General features: G+C 39.9%; 2 protein-coding genes across 4 annotated transcripts in view; both read right to left on the bottom strand.

Moving 5' to 3' along the window:
• Positions 1-25,137, bottom strand: part of LOC306658793 (pulmonary surfactant-associated protein A-like) — a 202,180-nt gene that overhangs the window by 84,019 nt on the left and 93,024 nt on the right. The gene's annotated exons all lie outside the window — the stretch shown is intronic.
• On the bottom strand, positions 1,369-23,712 carry DYDC1 (DPY30 domain containing 1). 2 transcript variants are annotated; one of them, XM_079136105.1, is made up of 7 exons: positions 23,281-23,712; positions 19,195-19,364; positions 18,327-18,428; positions 7,554-7,646; positions 4,578-4,634; positions 4,037-4,141; positions 1,369-1,414 (listed from the first exon to the last, which is right to left on the bottom strand). In XM_079136105.1, the coding sequence occupies exons 2-7, from the start codon at positions 19,339-19,341 to the stop codon at positions 1,385-1,387; spliced, it is 534 nt and encodes a 177-aa protein (XP_078992231.1). In that variant the 5' UTR covers positions 19,342-19,364; positions 23,281-23,712; the 3' UTR covers positions 1,369-1,384. The 2 variants fall into 2 exon arrangements, with proteins under 2 accessions (XP_078992231.1, XP_078992230.1); XM_079136104.1 differs by lacking the exon at positions 23,281-23,712 and adding an exon at positions 23,033-23,179.

Here is a 25,137-nt window from a genome sequence, read left to right as displayed (position 1 = left end):
TCAGGATAGCCAATCTAACTGCAAATCATCTCCTTTTGAAACAGGAGTCTCTTCCACCTTTTGCCTCTTGTGCCTGGCTCTGACCAGGATTGCTTTTTAAAAGACAATACCCAAACCAATGCTCAGATTCTCTTGCTGCCACATCCCAGACCCTGACCTGTACCCCAAGGACCCCCACCAAGCCTGCCTCCCCATCCCAGCCTTCCATGATGGGCCCCATCTAGGCTAAGACTGAGGTCTGGAAGGGAAAGATGCTCCTGTCCAGTAAGACTCTCGTGCCTGTGCAGCTATGAATGTAGGTCATCTGTAGGTCACAGTCCCTGACAGTCAGCCTGTCATAGAAGTCATCTCTCCAGGGCCCTGGGATTTTTTCTGGAAAATGTACATAGAACTGGTACAGGATAACATTTATTTTTAATGAGAGTAATATTTCTCCTATTTTTCTCTTATTCTTCCCATTTAAGTAATTGGGCTGTTTAGTTGTCATTGCCTCAGGAAAAGTAAATTATAAGCAAAACCACACTTTAAAAAAACAGAGTCTCTGAAATAGTGTTTTCACATACTCATACCACAGACTTGGATTTGGAAGAATTTTGTAAAGGAAGTAAAGTTCCCCAGAGTCTCAAGCTAGGCCTGAACTTGAAGGAGCCAAAAGCACAGTGCATAGTCTGAGCCCAGTGAGACCTGCCCTTCAGCCATTGTCCCTGTACCTGCGCCCACAAATGGATCCAGAAGAAATGACACCTTTCAGCACCCCAAGACTTTGCCTGGACCCCACTCAATTCTTTCCATGTGGACCTTCCATATGGAATGTCCCTGGACTTCACAAACCCTAAAGAAGGAGGAGGACTAGTGAAGTAGGAAGGAGAAGTTCCCACACAAGTTCTTGAGTGGGACTGAGCAAGCTAAGCTTGAGAAAACTCCCCAGCAAGACAGTGCAGAACACTCCTTCCCCAGACCAGTCACAACATGGAAGTGTGGATTCAGAGTTCCCAAGAAGCATCAGCTCCTGGGAAACTGGAGAAAGCCACAGCTAAGGCATGCTGAATGACGCTGAGCCCTCCGCAGCGGCTTCCTCCTTTATTCCCTGCAGACAGCATTTCCCTCTCAAGCTATCTTGTTCTCTTGTGGACCTGTGCCTTCTTTTAGTTCATCTCTTGCCTGCTTTGGGTTGCTTTAGTTGCTTCAGCACACTCCATCCCTCCTGTTCTCTCAAGGGAATCACACAAATAACCAAACAATATTTCAAGGTGCCCCGTGAAGCCCATTTATAAAGTTGTCTTTAGAGGGGGGAAAAAAAAAGTAGAGTTCACAGTGAAAAGAATTACAAATTGAGAGCTCGTAGTTTAGAACTTGAAATTTATTGCTCTTAGATTGGTTGATCCTACAAATCTTGATCAATGTTTAGTGCAACCTAGAAGCAAAAGAAAAGCAGATAGACTTTAATACAATGAGAACTGTGAAAAGGTACAAGACAAGGAAAATGGGGCTTAAGTAATTGCTATGTAAATGAAGCTTTTTGAGAATTTCAGATGATTTAGAAGAGTATCCAAATAGAACATGATAATGAATTATGTTCCCCAGATTGCCATCATCCCATCCTTTCTTCAGCTTCTCTTGCTTCCTTTCTCAATCTTCTTAGGGGGGTCCTCTTTCCGTGGCCCACCCCTTAGATGCTGGAATTTCCTGTGCTTTTCCCCTGAGCCCTCAGGCCTTCACACACTGCACGCTCTCCCAGGTGCCTCGCTCACTCTCCTTGCTCACTTGGCACCTCTGCCCATGACTGCTGATTCAAGTCTCCTGCCTGGATTCTTCCCTGTTCTCCAGACTCACACCATATGTCACAACAAGTAGCCATCTTCACCTGCATATCTTAGAGCTGCCAGAAGGTCAACCTCTCCACACTGAAGCCATTTTGTTCAAACATCTACCTCCTTTTTTTATATTCATCAACTCATCAGATGGTAACACTCAACTCAGTTGCTGAGGACAGAGCTCTTGGGCTTTCTTCTGACTCCCTCTCTCCCTTAATCCATCAGTCAATCTCAAATTCTCTCAGGCCTCATCTCTACCTAACCCTGGTTGTACCATATCTGGATAACTGTGAAAGCTTCCTCAGTGGTCTCCCTTATCCACTCCTGCCCATTCCAACCCTCTCTCCAGCTTATAAAAAGACCGATCTAATCCTTAAATCCTTTTAATAACTCCACTGCATTTAAGATCAAAATCCCTTACACGACATGCAGAACCCAGGATCATCTGACCTCTGCCACCTCTTCAGCTTTAAATATGCCCATTCTCCTAGCTTCATGCAGCTCAGCCACAGTGCTGCACTGTTACAGTCTGTTCTCAACATCTTGCTCTCTCCTCTCTTTCTCTCTCTCTTTCTCCATCCTCTGGGCTCATCTTCTGGGTACTGTTTCAGTCTGTTCTCAACATCTTGCTCTCTCCTCTCTTTCTCTCTCTCTTTCTCCATCCTCTGGGCTCATCCCAGGCTGAGTCCTTGATATTCACTTCCTCAAGAAGACTCATCCTGCCAGGTCTGGTGGCACATGCCTGTAATTCCAGTAACTTGGGGACCCGAGACAGGAAGACTACAAGTTTGAGGCCAGCCTCAGCAACTTAGTGAGACCCTAGGCAACTTAGTGAGACCCTGTTTCAAAGATAAAAAATAAAATAAAAAGAGCTGGGGATGTATCTCAGTGGCAAAGCATCCCAGGGTTCAACCCCCAGTACCAAAAATTAAAAATTAAAAAAAAAAATTAAAAACCTCTGCTTTGTCTCTCCAAGTACCTTACTCACTGACCCATGACCCACATAGGGCAGGTACATTGTTCATTGGTGTTTTCTAGCTCCCTGCATAGTGTCAAATAATAGTGGATATCTAATAAAAACATATCCATGAACTGACAAGCACTGAGTCCTTCTGGCCTCACTTTATGAACAGCTCTTGAAAACAACATTCACATCAAACCATGGCTGCCTGTCTCTAGATTACTTGCAAAGTTCCTAACTGATGTCACATTTCCCAGTTCTCTTCCCCACGTGATTGCCAGCCTGGTCTTTCTGAAATGCGGTTCTGGATATATTAGCCTCCACTTCCTGTAAGATAAATCTGAGTCTCAGGGCAGTTATCATAGCCCTTTCAGGGTCTGGCCTCTACTTTATCCCTTGCTTCATCCCTCACCCCACACCCCACTTCCACTCCATACTCTCTCTTGCTTGGATCTTCACACTTTCTACACCTCACCACTGAGTAACAAGTCTGTGACTTCCTTCTGCCACCTTCCCTGACCAGGTTCTCAAACTGTGCTGGTGGTTCCATCTCATCAGACTGAAGTTGTCCAATGTGTCCTTCTGCCAGTACTGTCCTGGTCCACACCTGCTGATCTAGCTTATTTATAGAGAGCTGCTCTTTACATTCTCAAAAGCTTACTGGTTTGAACGATAAACTACCTGGTCATTCCACCAAATTCTGGCCTATTTCCCCTCTAGACAGTAACCTTGTGGACAAGGTCAAAACTCTGTCTTATTCTCAAGTGCATTTGGCACAAAGCCTGGCACATAAGAGACACAATATGTTTGCTAAATAAACAAATGTATTTATGTACTCTGATTAGGATGCACTCTCGTTAGGATGTTTATGTGGTTCCAGGGCTTGTTAAAGAGAAGCAAAATGGTATGCCTCTTCAAATTTAAAGATTATGTATCATTCACGTGCACACACACACGCACATACACACACGTTTTGAAGAGATTTTGTTATTTTTAAAGTCTAATTCCAAAATAGACAGATATAGATGACATAGATAGATACAGATATAGGCATAGACAGATACAGATATAAATATGGATTTTCCGGTGACACCTTTCATTAAATGAGAGTGCCAATTATGAATATGGTCAGCAACCTGGGAACTGATTATCAATCAAAAAGCCTATTTGCAAACCAACTCTGGCCTCATATGCATTAGGCTTTATCAAAGTAAAGAAAAATGAAATAATCTGTTTTTTTTAAAACAATTTTGATACTTACGTCAGATAATATTGTTTCATCAAGTTCTTCTACTCTGCTCAAGTTAGGCGCTCCGTATCTATCACTAATTTCAGCTAGTGTTTTGCTTGTGTCTAGCAATGTTTCCTATAATCAAAAAGCTCACTTTTACTTTTAAATGATTTGAAATCAATATTCCTTTTCTTTCAGTTTTGAAATTTCTCAATTACATCATAAAAGTTCAACATTGTTAATTAGTGGAATTAACTAATATCTGCTGGTGACTAGAAAAACTACATTCAGAAACTTAAAATATATAATTTGCAAATAATTCTATGGTCAATATTTTAAGATATTCTAGTTTTTAAATACATAAACACACCCTGGATGCCCAATTTTTGTTCACTTTGAGATTTTGCTTCAAAGTACATCAAGCTTGTGACCTATCACAAGCACATATATTTGGACGATTAGTTTTGATAATACCCTTATTAAAACTTTAGCTACTGATGCATCAAAATTAAGCTTTACATTCTAGGATAGTCATTCATTTCACATAACATAGATAACTTTTTCTTCTCACCTCTGGATAAAAAGTATCTTCACTCTTAGGTGTACTTTCCACACTCGTTCTCATCTCCTAGAATATATAAAAGTTAATAAAATACAGTCCGTTTTGATATCATGTTTATTTTTCAAGCATTTTTATTTTTACATAATGCTCTAAACAACCTAACAACAAAACCACTATCACTCTTAAAGGAGTGATCTGTTCATACTTCACACACAACTACAGGTCACAGTCTCATTGAAATACTAGAGGAAGACAACTATGCTTTATTTATAATTAAGTGAAACATTTTTAAAAATAAATGAGCTAAAACATTAAAACTGAAGCCAAATTATTAGCAAATGTGAAGAGTGACAAAATAAAAGTTCTAATAAAATCTTCAGAAATTTCAAAGAGAACTTGCAGGTAAGTAGAGTTTTGCACATAAGAAAGAAACAAGTGTTTGTGAAGTGTTTGTGTTTTGCTCAAATTCCTATCTGATGCAACGGTCCTTTTCACAGGATGTAGGCCATGCTCTCCATAAGGCTGCAGTAGAAATGTACTGCTCAACACAGGAGGCCTTCTCCTAAATGAGAAAGTGTTCCCCCAACCAAGCCAAACCTTGCTTGTCATCTACTTTTTCATTCTAAAGCAGTAGGGTGATCTGACAGATCATTTGCTATTGGAAGACAATGACCTTGTACTCATACATATGGTCACCCTAATTATAGGAACATATGTGATACTATTTTCCAAAGACAACTCTATTTTCCTATGTTCTTATAGGACTAGAATCCCCAACCACAGGAATAGATGTTTGACACAAACTAAGCCAGTCAGGTTCTTTCCCTCAAACTCTTTCCTCAACTGAAACCAAAAGAGAAATCTATTCCTTACCAGTGGCACAAGCCACACATGAAACTCAGGAATCATTAAAGACCACATTTCTCACTCAAGTGCTGTAAACAAGACCATCATGAGAGAGACTGGAACTAGCAACCAGAAAACAGCAGAGGTGAGAGTCCTGGTAGCATTTGGTTCTCTTGTTCTCAAGAGTCTGAAGGCCCAAATATACCAGAGTTCTTTACAGCTGGAGAGTTCAACCCTTTTTCCAACTGAGGATCCATCCTAAAAACTTCCTTTGGAAAAGGAGAATTCAAATTCTGTGGGTTTGCAGTCACAATAAGGCCAGGATAAAGAACATGAATGGACGGGTCTCTGAGCAATGGGCACGGCAGGCACACATTGCAGGGTAGAGATGAAGGATGATATGCCAGAGAGGATATGAATTATTAAATTACCATGACTTTGGTCTCACAGGCTGCTGATACCTGGTCAGAGTGAAATAACATGGGCAGGACCCTCTGGAATCATAAAATGTTCCCTCCTATAGACTATCAGACACTCACACAGAGTCATCAGTTCACCTCAATTAAAAAAAAAAAAAACTTTAAAATCCCTGATTTTGGTTGTTGTCTTCTTGATGTGGTCGTGCTTTTGTCCTTTCATCCTGGGTCACTTACTCCGCTGAAGAGAAAGGGGGCTCTTGCATGTAAGTGTACCTATGTGCATATCCAGGTGCTCCTCCTACACAGGCTAACTTAACATCTGCATCTGTATTTTATAACACTAGGTAGAGGGGTTTAAATGTATACTTCAAAATCTCATCTTTTTGCTTCAATTCATTCTTGACACTTTTAAAGAGTAATGCTCTCATCTGAGCCATTAATAAACATAGTGGACTCATTCTACAAAATCTGCTTCTGACCTCAGTTTTAATTATGGAATCAACATGGGAGTAATGCGTAAGAGATAGTAGCCATAAATTCAGTCATTCAGAAGTTTGGTCCATATGATGCATACTTTTCTGGTACCAGGAAATATTGCTCACACTGGACATTTCACTTTGTATAGATACAAATCAATGAAGACAGGCTTTCAAAAACTAAGTTGTGCTCAATTTATTTTAATAAGAGACATGAAAATCCATAAAAACCTATTTTGAAATGCAAATTATTGTTAATTCATTTAACATGAAAAAAACAGACATACTGCTCTCTGAGGATCAGAATACCTTCAATGTTTCAACAAACTTAACTTCCAATATCAGCTATCACAATCAGGAATGGTTAGTTCTTTTTTTTTTTCCCCTACATTTAGTATTGGGGGGAGGGTTAGGGCATTGTAATTATGCACAGTATTTGGGTTCCTTTTGACAAAATTATACATACAAGGAATTTGATTTTGATCCCCATCCCCCCTTTTCTCCCTTCTTCCTCCTCATCTTCTCCCTCCTCTACTGATTTTCCTTTCACTCCTTTATTTATTTATTTTCAATTGGTACTTTCTACCTATGCATAAAGGTGAAATTCCCTTAGGTATGTTTATATATGTATATAACATGATTCTGTTAGAATCCTTCCATATTTCTTCCCCTTTCCCTTCCTTCCTCCCTTCCTCTAGTTCTCTGCTTCTACTCCACTGATCTTCCCTGGATCTTCATGATATCCAATTCCCTCCCCCTTTCCCTTATTTTGCTTTAACCTTCACATTTGAGAGAAAACATTTGACCTTTGATTTTTTGAGTCTGACATATTTCACATAGCATGATTTTTTCCATTTCCATCCATTCAGCAGCACATGCCATTATTTCTTTCTTCTGTATGACTGAGTAAAACTCCATTGGGAACAGTTAAGTCTTGACAAAAATGTTGACAATGTCACAGTTAGAGAACATTACTGCTCACAAAGAAGTTTCACATACATGACTGTACTTGATCCTTACAATAATCCAGTGAGATAATTCTCAAAATATTGTTTCTATCCCTATTTGTTGAAACAGGTAAACTGAGACTGAAAAGGTGATGAGACTTGTTTAAGTCACACAGTTGAAGTGGGACAGGTCTTTAGACAATGAATCCCATGGTCTTTCTGCTATGACATCTAGAAGAAAGAGTTTGAGTATTTTAAAAGATTTTGAATAAACATATTTATAAAACTTCGAATTACCTTCTCTAATTGTTCTTGAGTTCTCTGAAGTTCTTCTAGTCTCTCTTTCTCTTTTTTTTGCATTTCCAGCTCCATTTGTAATGCCAGCTGTTGCTGTATATTCAGAAATATAAACATCAAATTACAGTCTAATTAATCATCACTCTTAAATGCCCCAGGATAATTTCATTTATACCCACCTAAGTTTCAGAAACTTACAGAAATAAATGGTCACAACTACATAATATTTAGTTTCCACAAATATTTTCTGGTGCATAAAAAAAGGACACTTTCTTAATTGCTTGTTGCAGGAACCACAACTTGTACAAAAATCAAGTCATTTTCTGCAATTGTGATGATTTTTTTTTCAGATCAAACCTCTTTAAGCATAGATGGATCTTCAAATAGTCAAAATTCAGATGCAAAACAATGGATGAGAAAAATCTCAAGATTATCTGAAACCATGGATAATAGACAGTATGTCTGGTCCCAACCCAACATATATAGTCACACTAGAATATGGGCCAGCTATAAGGACTGTGGGCCAATCTGATCTCAGTCTTATTTTTGTGTAACTTGGGAGTTAAGAATTTTTTTTTTACATTTTTAAGTAGTTGGGAAAGAAGTCAAAAGAATAAAATTTCATGATACCTGAAAGTTACATTCAATTCAAATCTCAGCATCTGTAAATAAAGTTTTATTGAAACAGAGCTGTGCTCATTCACATATGTAATGTCTGTGACTGATTTTTGTCCTGCGACAGCAGAGTAGCTGCCACAGAGACCACGTGTGGGGCTCTCGCAGCTTCACACTGCTGCTCAGAGTGCTACGAATCACAGTGACAACGTTAAAACTCAACAGGGTTTGGAGTGCCATGGTATCATTATAACATGACATTTTAAAAAATTTATTGTGTCTATCATGTCAAAACAAGAGAAGAAATGAACTTCGGATGCTGTGATTTTGAAGCACAATGGAGTATAGACTGTTCTGTTATCAAATTGAATGGCAAATATGGTTTCTATTATACAATGACATTATGCTACAAGAATACAGAAAGCATCAACATTACCACTCTCACCATGATATCCTTGACTCACATGAGAGCAAGGTCAGAAAAAAATTTAAAAAAAGTAAAACCAAATTATCACAGCAGAATTTCTTCACCAAAATTATAAATGAAAGTAAGGCTACAACGAATGTAAGTTCCCAAGTGGTTCATTTGTTATAAAAGCAAGGAATGACATTAGCCCTTAGCCAGTGGTGAGTTATTAAAACTCATTTCATTTCAGGGACCAAAAAAAATGTGTCCAGAAAAAAAAAAATTTGGATTATTAGGTTTTTGGTGAGGACAGTTAAACAAAGAGTTGATGCTGGGAACAACATCAATGGTCAATTAAAAAACAGACGAATGACCTTGTTTTTCCTTGGTGCTTGATGAATAGACACATGTTCCCAACACTGCCCAGTTGTTGTTATTTTGAGTCAGTGCTTAATTTGGAGCGAATCAGCCTCCAAGAGCAGTACTTATGGAACAATTATAGACAAGACTACTTCCAAAAAAGTTGAGAAACACAAACACATAAACAACCTGAAGTGAAGTCTGATGTGTTGCAACTGATAATGATTAAAATGTGTGATACAGAAAAAGGCTTAGTTGAAAATGTTTGTTAGACACATCAGTATACAAAGCTACTCTATAGAAAATACTTGTATCTCTCGTGTGTTATTGATCCAGCACTGTCAACGGTGACTTTCATTCATTCTTGTAAACTTTTCTTTCTTTTTTTCACTACTAGGGATTGAACCCAGGGACCCTTTATCACTTAGGTACATCTCCAGTCTTTTTTTTTTTTTTTTTTTTTTTTTTGAGACGGGGTCTTGTGAAATTGCTGGGGTTGGCCTCAAACTTGTGACACTCCTGCCTCAGCCTCCTGAGTAGCCTGGATTATAGGCATAGGCCACTGTGATGGGCCCACTCTTTTCTACTTAACCATCATTGGTTCTGTAATTTTTATCAGATATAAAGCTAAATATATCCTGACTTGTCCCACAACATAGCAGTTCTGCAACTTAACAGTGGTAACATCTTATTATTAAATTTTTAGCTCGGAGCCAAGATTTAAATGTTTTACTACGTAAATTTAAGGTACACAACATGATCTTTTCATATACATACATATGCAGAAATCATTACTAATGGTAGGAAATTTAATATGTCCATCATCTTACAGCTGGTTGCTGTTTGTGTGTGGAGGTGTATGTGGCATGGGTAAGAGTAAGTACCTGAAATCTACCATCTTAGAAAATTTTCCATAGCCACTATAATATTATTGACTAGAGTCCTCATCCAGGACCTCAGATCTCTAAATTAGTTCATCTTACCTGACTTCAGCTTTGTACCCTTTGACATACATCCCCCCTAATTTCCCCCTCCTACTTCACATACCCCACCTCTGGTACCACTGTTTGTTTGCTTGTTTGTTTTAATATTTTTTAGTTGTCAATGGACATTTATTTTATTTATTTATATGTGGTGCTGAGAATCAAATCCAGTGCCTCACATATGCTAAGCTAGTGCTCTACCACTGAGCTACGATCCCAGGCCCTGGTAACACTCTTCTGTGTAGATGTATTCAACATTAAAGAGAGAGAGAGAGAGAGAGAGATTCCACATATAAGATAAAGAGCACCCAATACTTTTCTTTCTGTGTCTGGCTTATTTGACTAATATAATGTCCTCCAGGTTCATCCAAATTGTCACACAAGCAGGATGTACTCTTTTAAAGCTGAATTACATATATATATATATATATATATATATATATATATATACACACACATATATACATATGTAATTATATATATACACAAAAATTCACATATATACAAAATATCTATGCATACTCCTATATGTTATATAAATTTCTTTATCCAGCCATCTATCTGTAGACATTTGCTTCCACAGTCTGCCTATTCTAAATAATGCTGCAATGAACATGGGAGTGCAGGTCATCTCCTTGAGATGTGATTTCATGTCCTTTGGATATTGACCCAGAAGAGGGATTGCTAGGTTCATTTTTTAAATTTTTTTGAAGAACGATCATACTCTTTTTCCATATCGACTCTGCTAATTTATACTCTTGCAGTGTACAAAATCATGCCTTCTTCTCCACACCCTGGCCAGTGCTTGTTCTCTCTTCTCTCTTTGATAACAGCCATCCTAACAGGTGTGAGGTAATATCTCAGAGAGGTTTTGGTTTGCATTTCCCTGATGACTAATGATGTTGAACACCTTTTCATGTACTTCTTTGCCATTTTCATGGCTTCCTCAGAGAGATGTCTATTCAGGACCTTTGCACATTTTTTAATTTGGCTACTTATTTTTGTGCTATTGGGTTAAGCTTCCTATATATTTTGGCTATGAACACTTGATCAGATATATAATTCACAAACATTTTCTCCCAGTCCACAGGCTGCCTGGTCATCTTGACTGTTTCTTTCATGATGCAGAAAGAATTTTAGTTTGATCTAGTTTCACTTGTTTTTGCTTTTGTTACCTGTGCTTTCAGTGTCCTAACCAAAATATCATTGCCAGACCCATTTTAAAGAGATTTTTCTCATACTATGCTTTCTTTTAGGAGTTCTATGGTTTCAGGTCTTAAGTTCAGATCTTCAGTCCATTTTCAGTTGATTTCTGTGTATTGTGCAAGAAAAGGAAGGGTCCAGTTTCATTCTTCTGCATGTGGGATTCCAGTCTTCTGATCATCGATTATTGATGTGACTATCCCTCCACTGAGTGTCTTCCTGCAGGCCTTCTTGACCACATATACTTGGGCTTATCTGGGGCTGTCTATTCCATTCCATTGGTTATTAAGAGTCTGTTTTGGCACTATGGCTATACTGTTTTAATTACTGTAACTTCATAACATAATTTGGAATCAGGGAGTGTAATGTCTGCAACTTGGTTTTCTTTCTCAGGATTACTTAGGCTATTTGGGATCTTTTGTGATTTCACAGGAATTTTAGAATCTTTTTTTTTTTTTTTCTAGTTCTGTGAGTAACTTTTGTTGGAATTTTGATAGGTTCCAAATCTGTATTACGTTAAAACTATAGATTACTTTGGACAGTATGGACATTTTTAATTATTTTTCAATTTATTCTAATTAGTTATACATGACAGCATTTTGACACATTGTACACAAATGGAGCCCAACTTGTCATTCTTCTGGCTGTTCATGGTGCAGAGTCACATCTGTAGTGTAATCATACATGTATGTAGGGAAATAACATCTGTCTCATTCCACGGTCCCTCCCACCCCCACACTCCTCTCCTCCGCTCGTTCCTCTCTGCATAATCCAAAGTTCCTTCATTCTTCCCTAGCCAACCCTCCCCCATTATATGGATCAGCATCCACTTATCAGAGAAAACATTCAGCCTTTGGTTTTTTGGGTTTGGTTTACTTCACTTAGCATGATATTCTTCAGCTCCATCCATTTACCTGAAAATACCATAATTTCATTCTTCTTTAAGGTTGAGTAATATCACATTGTGTATATGTACCACAATTCCTTTATCAATTCATCTGTTGAAGGGTATCTAGGTTAGTTAGTATGGACATTTTAACAATATTAATTGTCTCAATCCATGCATATAGGATATCTTTCCCTTTAAATGTGCGATCTTCATTTTTTTTCATAAGTGTTTTATGATTTTCAGTGTGTAATCTTTCACTTCCTTGGTTAAGTTTATTCCTAAGTATTTTATTCTTTTTGATGCATCATAAATGTCATTTCTTTTGCAGATAGGTCATTGGCATATGAGCTGTAAATTTTTAGAATAAGAAGAATCACTCTCAACCACTACTTCAAATATTAAATGACTTTGAAATTCTTGATAATGTTTCTTAATTCAACCTAATAATTATAAAATAAACAACACTCATGGGTGACACTTAGATACTGCAGTAATGTCACTTCAACAACTCATGTTGCTTGAATCACAAGAAGTGCCAATCTGCATCATATACTTCTAGTGCCTCCAGAAACTGAAAGGAGAAATCTCATCTCCATGCCCACTCAGGTTGGCTTGGATGTGTTTTCCAATCTCAAACTACAGTTCAGAGTGTTCATTAGACCACAGTGTAGGTGCAAAGGAAATTCTCATGTTTCAAAATTCATTTCACCATGCCATTGAGAAGCTTCTATCAGATTTCAGCTAGCAAATATCAGGAGAAAAACCTCATAGGATTCTGTAAATACCTTTCAAGAGATAAATATGCTCAATTTAAACTATAGACACATGGGATTGTATCACTATTTGACAGTAGCTATCTGTATGAAAAGTTTGAAAGATGAAAGATCAGCATTAATATTTTCAATTTTGATGATAAAGAACACTAAGTTTGAAATCCAACTAAGTGGGATGTTTCTTTAAAATTTTGTTTAATTCTCAATAATAAATTGGTATTAGAAAAAAATCTATTCAAGGATTATTATGACTTAAATTTCATCGATAAAATATTATGGAAATGTTTTCTCTATATAACTATGTAAGATACTATAATTTGCTTATTTTTGCCTCTTGGCCTGTGAAGCACAAAATATCTACCATCTGACCCTTTACAAAATGAGTTTGTCCATTCCTAAGCCAGAAAGTAACTTCTCACCACCAGCCCAGTACCGTCTAGTACAAAGTTAAGCTCCTCACATTCAGAACATTTTACAAATACATTTTAATAATAACATATTTAACAAAATAACATGTTTATAAAAGTAATAAACAGAGTAATATTTTATTTACAAAAGCCTTTTAAAGGTAATTTCTTGATATTCCTATATTTTCCCTACTAAAAGAACAGCCCTGGAGTAGGTGACTAAAATGAAGAAACAATACCAGTCAATCACCTTTCAGACACTGGGAGAGAAAATTAAATAACTCCAATGTTTCAGTAATAATGCAAAGTACAATTGATAACTACCCACCAGATAGGTCAAAATAAACAATTTCTTAATGGTTTTTTAGGAAATTTTCAAAACCCAATTCCTTTCTTAACACCTGATCAAAACCCCTAGGAAACCAATCAAGCAAAGACAAAACTAATACTTTCACTTTAAAAATAAGCTCTTGCACCATGATCAAGTTGGTTTCATCCCAGGGATGCAAGGTTGGTTCAACATCAGGAAATCAATAAACGTAATTCACCACATTAATAGACTTAAAGTCAAGAATCACATGATTATTTCAATAGATGCAGAAAAAGCATTTGATAAAATACAGCATACCTTCATGCTCAAAACACTAGAAAAAATAGGGATAGTGGGAACATTCCTTAACATTGTAAAGGCCATTTATGCTAAGCCCATGGCTAATATCATTCTAAATGGTGAAAAACTGAAAGCATTCCCCCTAAAAACTGGAACAAGGCAGGGATGCCCTCTTTCACCACTTCTATTCAACATCGTTCTTGAGACTCTGGCCAGAGCAATTAGACAAACCAAAGAGATTAAAGGGATACGAATTGGGAAAGAAGAACTCAAACTATCCCTGTTCGCTGATGACATGATTATATATTTAGAGGAACCTGGAAATTCCACCAGAAAACTCTTAGAACTCATAAGTGAATTCAGTAAAGTAGCAGGTTACAAGATCAATGCCCATAAATCCAACGCATTTTTATACATAAGTGATGAATCTTCAGAAAGAGAAATTAGGAAAACTACCCCATTCACAATAGCCCGAAAAAAATAAAATACTTGGGAATCAATCTCACAAAAGAGGTGAAAGACCTCTACAATGAGAACTATACAACACTAAAGAAAGAAATTAAAGAACACCTTAGAAGATGGAAAGATCTTCCATGTTCTTGGATAGGAAGAATTAATATTGTCAAAATGGCCATACTACCTAAAGTGCTATACAAATTCAATGCAATTCCAATTAAAATCCCAATGATGTACCTTACAGAAATAGAGCAAGCAATTATGAAATTCATCTGGAAGAATAAGAAATCCAGAATAGCTAAAGCAATACTTAGCAGGAAGAGTGAAACAGGGGGTATTGCAATACCAGATCTTCAACTCTACTACAAAGCAATAGTAACAAAACGGCATGGTATTGGTACCAAAATAGAAAGGTAGATCAATGGTATAGAATAGAGGACACGGACACAAACCCAAATAAATACAATTTTCTCATACTAGACAAAGGTGCCAAAAATATGCAATGGAGAAAAGATAGCCTCTTCAACAAATGGTGCTGGGAGAATTGGAAATCCATATGCAACAGAATGAAACTAAACCCATATCTCTCACCATGCACGAAACTAACCTCAAAATGGATTAAGGAGCTTGGAATCAGACCAGAGACCCTGCAGATTATAGAAGAAAAAGTAGGTCCAAATCTTCACCTTGTTGGTCTAGGATCAGACTTCCTTAACAGGACTCCCATAGCACAAGAAATAAAAGCTAGAATCAACCACTGGGATAGATTCAAACTAAAAAGCTTTCTCTCAGCAAAGGAAACTATCAGCAATGCGAAGAAAGAGCCTACAGAATGGGAGAATATCTTTGCCAATCATACTTCAGGTAGAGCACTAATCTCCAAAATCTATAAAGAACTCAAAAAACTCTACTCCAAGAATTCAAATAATCCAGTCGACAAATGGGCTAAGGAAATGAATAGACACTTCACAGAAGAAGATCTACAAGCAATCAACAAACATATGGAAAAATGTTCAACATCTCTAGTAATAAGAGAAATGCAAATCAAAACCACCCTAAGATTCCATCTCACCCCAATTAGAATGGCGATTATCAAGAATACGAGCAACAACAGGTGTTGGCGAGGATGTGGGGAGAAAGGTACACTCATACATTGCTGGTGGGGCTGCAAATTAGTGCAGCCACTCTGGAAAGCAGTGTGGAGATTCCTTAGAAAACTTGGAATGGACCCGCCATTTGACCCAGCTATCCCACTCCTTGGCCTATACCCAAAGGACTTAAAATCAGCATACTACAGAGACACAGCCACATCAATGTTCATAGCTGCTCAATTCACAATAGCCAGACTGTGGAACCAACCTAGATGCCCTTCAATTGATGAGTGGATAAAGAAACTGTGGTATATATATACAATGGAATATTACTCAGCCATAAAGAATGATAAAATTATGGCATTTGCAGGCAAATGGATGAAATTGGAGAATATCATGCTAAGTGAGATAAGCCAATCTCAAAAAGCCAAAGGACGAATGATATCGCTAATAAGTGGAGGATGACACATAATGGGGGAGAAGGAAGGGTTAGTGTTAGGGTTAGAGTTAGGGTTAGGGAGGGGGGCAGGTATGGAGGAAGGAAGTACTGTATAGAGGGTAAAGAGGGGTGGGAGGGGTGGGGGGAAGGGAAAAAATAACAGAATGAATCAAACAACATTACTCTATGTAAATTTATGATTACACAAGTGGTATGCCTTTACGCCATGTACAGAGAAACAACATGTATCCCATTTGTTTACAATAAAAAAAAAAAGGTACTACAAAATAAATAAATAAATAAATAAATAAAAATAAGCTCTTATGTAGAAAATGGCAACTTAAATATTTCCCTGCTGGCAAGGAACTGGGCTTGCTGGAGCATGCCTAAAATTTCAAGAAATTCTGTGGAAAGTACTGGTTGGTCTTGCAGCCAGAGGTGTTAGGGGAACCAGAGTTCCAATCTCCAAGGCACATGTTTCGGGGGCACAGGGAGACCTCATGCCTCACTCTCAGGCCTTTTCTGTTGCTTGGTCTCGCCTTCTCCCCTATAAGTCTGCCACCGATCTCCTTCTTTAACTGGTCATAAACTCTTCTACCGAATATTATTTTACTTTCTGTCCCCCCACAACACAGTGCGTAGGGTTTGAAGCATAGCAGATTAGTTCATACTGGTAACAGGATGTGGGGAGAGAATTATTTGATTTCCAGTATTGCCAAATTTCATCTAAGTAAGATAAAGTATATAAGTCAAAGATGTAATTGACTTGGGAGGAGAATTACTGAGAATCCCTGTCATTCTGATAGAAAGGGGGCAGATACTAGTCATAGGACCAGTCAGAGGAGGATGTATCACCAAAGTTGTGGTTGCTAGAGGAGATACCTGATCTATCTGCATGATAGTGTGACACCAACTCAACACTCTACCACATCCCCTCAAGAATAAACCAAAAGACCGAGGGTGAAGAGTCAGAAGCAGCAAAGTTCTCAATAGCCCTAGCCATCAGACACCTTGGTACCTGGACACTTCTATTTCAACATCAAGGGAGATTTGGCAGAGAAGTTGTTAGTCTATGCTTTTCTTTTTCTCCACACATTGAAGTAGTGGGCTTCTTTCCCTTTTTTAGATGTGTAGACCTGAGACTCTAAAGTGAAGTCCTCTGTGGTGGAACTATAGAGGTGGCTTACATTTAGTTCAGAGGTTCTCTATAAATCATTAGTTCTTTATAAACTCTGGAGCTGTCCATCTTAGACTCTTTGACCCCCTCCCTCCACTCATTCCCTTACCAGCATATTCAGCTCCCAGTCCTGCTACCCCAGACCCTCCTCAGTCAAGGGGTCTGCCTCCTCTATGCTTTCACTAAGTAGGGAAATCACATAATCACCCAACCAAACCAAAGGGCACCATTATGAATGCTTGATTACCAACTGCTACCAAGTACCAGCTGAGTATTCCTTATCAGAAATGCTTGGGAAAAAAAAAAAAAGAAAAGAAATGCTTGGGACCAGGAATATATCAAATTTCAGATTTTTTAAAAATTTTTTGACATATTTGTATATGCATAACAATATATTTTGGGGATAGGACCCAAATCTTAACAAAAAATTCATTTATGTTTCATATACATACCTGATATACATAGCCTGCAAGTAATTTCACATAATATTTTAAATAATTTTGGACAAGAAATAAAATGTCATGATGTGGTGTCACGTTGCCACTTAAAATTTTTCAAGCTTGGAGCATTTTGGATTTAAGATTTTGGGGGGTGGGTAGGAATGCTTCATCTGTAATGCTAAGTTTTCTTGGTCAACTCTCTCTTCCCTTCCCCAAAGCTACCACTTCAACCCTTCACATTCCCATTTGCCAATTCATTCTTGGCAGGTGGTCATGGTCCCTACTTCATAGAGATGCAAAGAGTCACCCAGAAACTGCTTCCAACACTGTGCCATGGAACCCACATGTGCCTCTCCTCTCCTCTGTTCCCTCAGTTATAATCAAAATAGTGTCCTCCACCTGCCTCACCATCCTCCAGACCTCATATCCTCTTGTCTCCAGGGGAAGCTGACTCTTTGAATCATTCAGTGTCCTAATGTCACCCCCTCCCCTTACTGTGTTCCTAAATCAAAAACAAAACAGAACAAAACCCATCTCCCCTTCCCCTGAAAATCTCCTTGAAAACATGTTACCCGCTCCATCTCCCCTGCTTCACTCCACCCACAGCCAGCACCACGCTGCCCCTGCCATGGTTGGCAGTGCTGCGAATGAACACTCCTCAGTTCAGCAGTGGGCATGGTGGACCATCCAGGTCCTGTTCTCTCCCCTGAGCTTCCACCACAGCACTCTCTTTGGGTTTTTCTGGCTGCATTGCTGCTGCTTCTGCAACAAAGAAGATGTGTGGGGGTAGAAAGATGGAGCTGTTAAGAAGCCACATCCAAGTGGCCAGAGCGAGGGAGTTTGCCAGTGTTTGGGCTGTGGCCTACATGAACTGAGGTTGACACCACTAATTCCAGTCACGGCCCAGTTCCCTCCCTTGCTCACCTGCTGCAACAAGAGCTCCTCTGCCTTGAGCCGCTCCATAATTTCCTGCTCCTTCCGAGCCAATTCTCTTTCATACTCCAACTCCACCATTTCCTCTTGCCTCTAGCATGGTTAAAAGCAACAGCACATGACTCATTAGAGACCAGACAATTTGTAAGAAAACTATCTTGAAAACTTCACCAGCAATAGGAAAAGGGGCAAGCAAATTATAGTCCATCCATTTGGAAACCATATGGTAATTTGGGGAGATGTGTGTTTCATCTGAATAAAGAACACAAAATTAAAATTAAAATTACATTGAGAATGAGCACAGGTATGTAAAAAGAAAACTACAGGCAAACCTGTAGAAACAAGACTACGCAGAGAAGAAAATTCCTGAAAACTGTAAACAGAAGTCTTTGGATGTTTTTTTCTTCTACTTTTTTACACGTTATTTTTGTGTATAATTTTATACTACATGCTATTTTTTATAATAGAAATAATATGTGTGAAAAATAGAAAGTCTGGGGTCCATTTTCAGAATATAGTATTCAGCCTTCATTGGATCAAACTGTAGTCCTTCCCTTTTGCCCACCCCAATTATAAAATTAGCCAATCACACAGATTGTATGCCTGAATCCTCCAATCAGGGTGAAGGGCAGCGCTGCATTAGGTATATAAATCAGCGACTGCTTGCCCAGGTGCACTTGCTAGCCAGGTTCCAGTAGCACACCCTTATGGCAGAAGTAAAGGTTTGTCTTTCTCACCCACTTTTGAGCATGTATTTGATTTCTTATTTATAACACATGAAACCTTAAAAAAAAAAAAAAGGACAAATTGAACCAATTATTCTACACTTCTTATTTCCTAAGAGGAGATTCATACTTACCCGTTGTTCCATGGCTAAATTTTCCTTATACTTGTAAATCCACAATGCTAAATATTCTATTGGATCTGTGGGGCGAACTCTTGCCACTTCTGCAAGACCTTGAGTCAGACATGTCCCAAGGTGCTTTTGAAGATACGTCGACTCCATTTCTAATTCCTAAATAAAAATCGCTAAAAAATAAATGTTTTGCATTAGTGCAGGTTTTCAGTTACCGTACAATAAGAGTAAAGTCGAGGTCAACAAAGCACTCTACCCTATCACCAGTCATGTGTACTTCCCAGTATGGGTGGCACAAGTAAGCTGCCCCTAGGAAACTTCTAATGGCATCCAAAAGGGATCTTCTGAAGTCATTACAGCCAAAATAGTTAAAAATCCTGAAGGGTTTAAGTCCAGAGCATGAGACAGAAAGGGATACCATCATTATTGACTGCAAGATGACTTTATGTCAAGCAGTACATGATTCATTTAATCCTCACAACATACCTAAAAAGTTGGGTATCATGATTGCCCATTTTGCAGATGAGGAAGTCCAAAGAGCATGAACAGTTCAGATTGAAAAATTGGTACCCACCTCTTGATTCCAGGGCCCTACCCTAGACTCTACTAAGATGCTCCTTCTAAGCCTTGTATGCCATCTTTACAAAACATCTCAACATTAAAAATCTGTGTATTTCCAAGGTTAAGAGTATAAAAATTCAGCCTCTAAGGAATAGACTAGTAGGCTCCATTATGGTTTAGATATGAGATATCCCCCAAAAACTGGTGTTTGTAAGACAATGCAAGAATGATCAGAGGTGAAACAATGAGATTACAAGAGATTTCATCTAACCAGTGGATTAATCACTTATAGTAATTAAGTGGGTGGTAACCCTAGGCAGGTAGGGTATGACTGGAGGAAGTAGGTCACTGGGAGTGTGCTTTTGTGGTTTATATTTTGTCCATGGTGAGTAGAGCACTCTCTCTACTTCCTGGTTGCCCTATCTTGAGCTGCTTTCCTCCACCATACCCTTCCACCATGATGTTCTGCCTCACCTCAGAGTGACAGAGTTGACTAACCATGGATTAAACCTCTGAAACCATGAGCCCAAATAAAATTTTCGCTCCTCCACTTAGTTCATGTCAGGTCACAGCAACACAAAGCTAATGAAAACAGACTCCTCACATTCTGGTCCCAGATTTCTTTTCAGGTTTGCTTCCAGGCAACACCCCTGCCCCCAGCACAGCCTGGGCCCTCAATTCACTGAACATCCTGCCACTCTGCTGATCACACCCTGTGCCTTTCCATCACTGTGACTCTTGCACATGAGAATGATCCCTTCCTCTCAACTAGAAAAAAAAAAAAAAAAATCTCCTCACCTGCAGGACACAGATCATTTCTCATTCCCTGAGCTTCCCAATGCAATATAAGGCAGTTCCTCCTTCTCACACAGCCCTTGTCACACTGCCTGAGAGTGACCTCCGTGTGTGCACACGTCCGTCCTCCCTCTAGAAGACAAGCTGTCTCTCCATGGTGGCAAGTGAATTGAGTTTCTCCATTCTCCTAGTTAGCCCCAGGATTTTCAGGTATAAACACAGCAATAATCTTAGACCTGATTTTAAAAATATGGAAAAGAAAAAAAAATGTGGCTACTACTACATCTCAGGTTCTTTGGGGAAAAGAAAAATGTGATCACCTTCAAATTACCCTTCATATTTTATGACATTTGAGCTCTTCTGAGAATCTCATAAAACTTATTTAATTATTTGACAAATATATACTGAATACCTATTACAAGTCAAGTACCACAACAGGTACTAGGAACATAAAACTCTTATATAAAATTGCCTGAATGTCTGTGCGCCACCAAAACTCATAGGTTGAAATCCTGACTCCAAATGTGGTGGAGTCAGGAGGTGGGGCCTTTGGGAGGTGATAATGTCATGAGGGTGGCCCCTCATCCACAGAATTAGTGCCCTAATAGGAAAATACAGGAGCGCTTACTCCACTCTCTGCTCTCTGCCAGGTAAGAATACAATGAGCCATGTGGGACCTTGGAAGCAGGCCCTCCCCAGGTGCTAGAAATGCCAGTGATCTGGACTTCCCAGCCTCAAGAACTGTGAGAAGCAAACGTGCTGTTTAAGCCACACCGTCTCTTGTAACACACTAGAGCAGCCTAAACTGAAACAAACCAGTCTCTGCCTTCACGGAGCTTCCAGATGAGTGCGGAAGACCTATGGTAACCACTTATTCAAATCAATAAATGCAAAATTAAAATACAAATGAGTGCTGTGAAGAGCAGACAATCAGGGGATCTGACCAAGTCAAAGACGTCAAGGAAAGCTTCTCTTAGGGGCGACATCTGAGCTAACATCAAATTTACTGAAGGGACAATAAAATTCACAAGGCACAAAGAGAAGGAAAAGCCTTGGAAAAGACAGCAGACAGAATACCAGTGTGCCTGTATCTGTCCCTGGATAATTGCACCTAACACTAACATCCTGAGGTCCATCCACAGGCCCTAGTACTTTTCTTCTGTCTTAAGATGCTGGTGCAAGAGCAAACTACCAACCCTATGGAGGGAACTGGCAAAACCTAGAAAATGGTACATGTTTGACCCATCAATCTCACTTCTTGAATCCTATGTCAATAATACACTTGCAAAAATATAAAAGAGCATATATACATAGTTATTTGCACTATCATTTACCATGGTCAAACTGGAACACCATTCAGATGTTCATAAAATAGGGATCAATGAGGTACAACACCCTGGATTCTTGTGCATACATAAAAGGGAAGAAGGATGCTCTCTAAAACAGGAAATGTTCCCTAGGGCACAGAATGAAGTGAAAAAGCAAGATGAAGAAATGACACACGCCATCCTTTGCATTAGCAATGGCAATGGGGAAAGGAATGTGAATGTATGCATAAACGTAGTCCTAAAAACTCAAAACTGAAAACAGAGAACTGACTCAAAAATGAGGGCTGGGATTGTAGCTCAGGGATAGAGGGCTTGCCTAGCACATAGAAGCACTGGATTCGAGCCTCAGCACCACATAAAAATAAATTTAAAAAAGGTATTGTGTCCATCTACAACTAAAAAAAATTTATTTTAAATGAACCTAATTTCCTATCAAGTTGGCAGTAGTATCCTAATTGCACGGAGAAAAGCATTATTGCTACTGACTTTGGAACACAGTCTTCACTGTGCTTCTTCAGTGGGATCGACTCAAAAAACAATACTACGCAGTATTATATCTGAAGTCATTTGAAGTGAGTAACGTGAAAAAGGGGAGTCCTGCTGCTGCTCCATTAGAATGGTAAGGGAACGGTGTCATTAAGGAGAAACCTCTGCTCTAAGAGTAGGACAAGTGCAGCGTCTGTCTGGAATTGCTGGGAGTTGCACAGCCTTATCAGTGGAGCTTGAAGGATGCTTGTTGATCCTCTCATTCAACATCTGGACCCATGAACCTATAAATAGTACCCATCTCTCCTGCACTAAGTAATGTTTTTTGTTGTGTTGTTGTTTTGTTTCTGTTTTTGTTTGTTTGTTTTATATGCACCAGTAGGGATCTAGGCTTCTAAACCCCTTTGTACAGAAAGATGCCCCTGGCGCGAAGAAGCTGCGGAAGCCATTGAGGGAGGTTCCCTGACTAGGCTAGGAGAAAGCCCGCAGGTGAATAAGAAAGACCCAGACAGGAGTACCAAAGTTAAATAAAAACAGAACAGGTTCACTTAAATTTGAACTTCGGACAAACAATAAATAACTTTTATGCTATTTTCCTACTAAAAAGTAACCCGTTTATCTGAAATTCAAATTTACATAGGCTTGCAGTATTTTATCTGGCAACCATCAACCTGGGGCGTTTAGGTCAGTTTTCCTATCCGGATCTGCAGGAAGGGGTCTTCCCAGCCCCCAGAGGTCCTGCTAGGAAGTGGGGAGGAGGAGGTGGGGGAAAAGGAAGAGGAGGAGGAGAAAAAGAACGAGGTGGGGAAAGGAAGAGGAAGGGAAGAGAAGGGGATCTAGAGGGAGGAGAGAGAAACAGGAGGAGGGAAGGGGAGGGGAAGAAGGGCGGGGATGGGAAGGGCCAGCTGATGGCGTCGACGGAGCTCCCAGGAGCGAACCAACTCTCCCTCGGCCTTGAGGGTGAGACCTATGCAGCTCTCGACGTCCAACCGTGAGAACCGCCTCCGCTAGGTTAGAGGAACCGTTCTGGGAAAAGGGCTCCTCCCTCCTTGGTGCGCGCACCCGACGCATGCGCCTTTCCCAATCTGCAAGCTGCGTCCCGGTGCTAGGCAACTAGCGCGCCCCTCCAGGGCCCGAGCCCGAGTCCGCCGGGTCAGGGGCGCGCGGAACGGTGAGCGCAGCGTGCGCCGCGGGGGACCGAGCGGGAACGCGCGCCCGAAGGAAGGGGACGCGCGCTCAGGACTTGGGGCGAGCAAAGGGAGAGACTAGGAGACTTGTCACCCAAAAGGTGGGAGCAGGCGCTCGCGGAAGTCATCGGACCTGGCGGGTGAGCCGGCTCTATGTGAGAGAGGTGAGGGGGCAGCGGACTTTCGGGAAGGAGCCTCGAGGGGCTGCCTGTCCTAGCAGGCAGGAGACCCCAGCCCACGCTGCTTGCTCCTTGGTCTGGCAGTGTCACGACTTGGCACCTTTGTATTTGCTGGTGACCTCCGGCCCCTAGCAATTGCACTCTTCCCAGGCCCAGTCGTGTGTGCAGAATACTCTGCTAGCATTTCCCACGTTGGTTTTGTTTTCTGTTTGTTTTGTCTTTTTTTTTTTTTTTTTTTTTTTTTTCCCGGTACTGAGGATTGAACCGGATTGAACTCAGGAGCTCTTTATCACTGAACTACATTCCCAGCTCTTTTTATTTTTCGAGACAGGATCTCGCTAAGTTGCCCAGGCTGGCCTCCAACATGTGATCCTCCTGCCTCAGCCTCCCTAGAGTCTCAGGGTTTACAGGTATGCACCACCAGGTCAACTTTCCAGTTTCTGTTTTAATTTATGGCTATGGGCATTACCTGGTAGGACAGGTGTCAATAAAAGCTGGTTGAGTAGTAAGTGCCAGAGTGGGCACTAATGGATCAAGGAAGCAGGAGCTCTAATCTGTGCCCCATGCATCAGAGCTGTCACTAAGTCAAGACATATTTACTGAGCACCCACTGTGCCAAGCACAGGGCATAAATTCTCCTGGTAGGGTTTGTCACACCTAAGCAGTGTGGCCGCCACCCAATAACTGTAGAATGGAGTGTCATCCTGGGAATGCACAGTTGATGACTCTTTCTCCTGGGAAGGACAGTTCTCCTGTGACAAGGTGGAACTGTAGGTACAAATCACTTGGGAATTCTGTTAAAATGAAGAGTCTGAATCTGTGGGTCTGGGGTGGAACCTGAGAATCTACATTTTCACAAGCCCTCAGGTGATAGAATCCTGCTGGTCATTTGTCCTCAAACCACACTGAGTGAAAGGGGTGCAGAAGATTGTTTATCCTCATTCATTAGTTGGGCCACAGATTGGGCAGAAAGAGAGACATCAGCCACCCCCATTCCCATTCTCCACCCCTACCCCAAACTTAGTAACTTTAAACACAAATTTATTCTTTTATTGAGGTCAGAAGTCCAAAATGAGTCTTCAGGGCAAAAAGCAAAGTGCCGACAGGCTTTTGGAGGCTCTGGGGAAGAATCCATTCCTTGCCTTTCCTGCTTCTAGAGGCTGCCCTTGGCTCCTGGCTCTGATAACATCACCTCTTTTCCCTCTGCTCTCTTACCATATTGCCCTCCCTGTCTGATCTTGCTGGTCTGTCTTATAAAGACCCTTGTGATTATATTATACTGACTTGGATAATCTACTCCCCATCTCAAGATGCTTAATTTAATTTTCCAAAGTCCCTTTTGCCATATAAGGTAACATATTTATAGGTTTCAGGTATTAGGACACAGAGACCTTTGGGAGCCATTATTCA

This window comes from Sciurus vulgaris (assembly GCF_902686455.1).
Source record: "Sciurus vulgaris genome assembly, chromosome: 4".
Classification (NCBI taxonomy): Eukaryota; Metazoa; Chordata; class Mammalia; order Rodentia; family Sciuridae; genus Sciurus; species Sciurus vulgaris.
This window is presented reverse-complemented; position numbering and strand designations above follow the sequence as displayed.

Bases quoted from the DNA above. Each gene is read 5' to 3' on its own strand.
- DYDC1 (XM_079136105.1), bottom strand. From the start codon at position 19,341: ATGGAGTCGACGTATCTTCAAAAGCACCTTGGGACATGTCTGACTCAA. The intron at 18,429-19,194 runs GTAAGTATGAAT...TAACCATGCTAG, and splicing joins ATTTAGCCATGGAACAACGG to AGGCAAGAGGAAATGGTGGA. The intron at 7,647-18,326 runs GTGAGCAAGGGA...CTGAATATACAG, and splicing joins AGGAGCTCTTGTTGCAGCAG to CAACAGCTGGCATTACAAAT.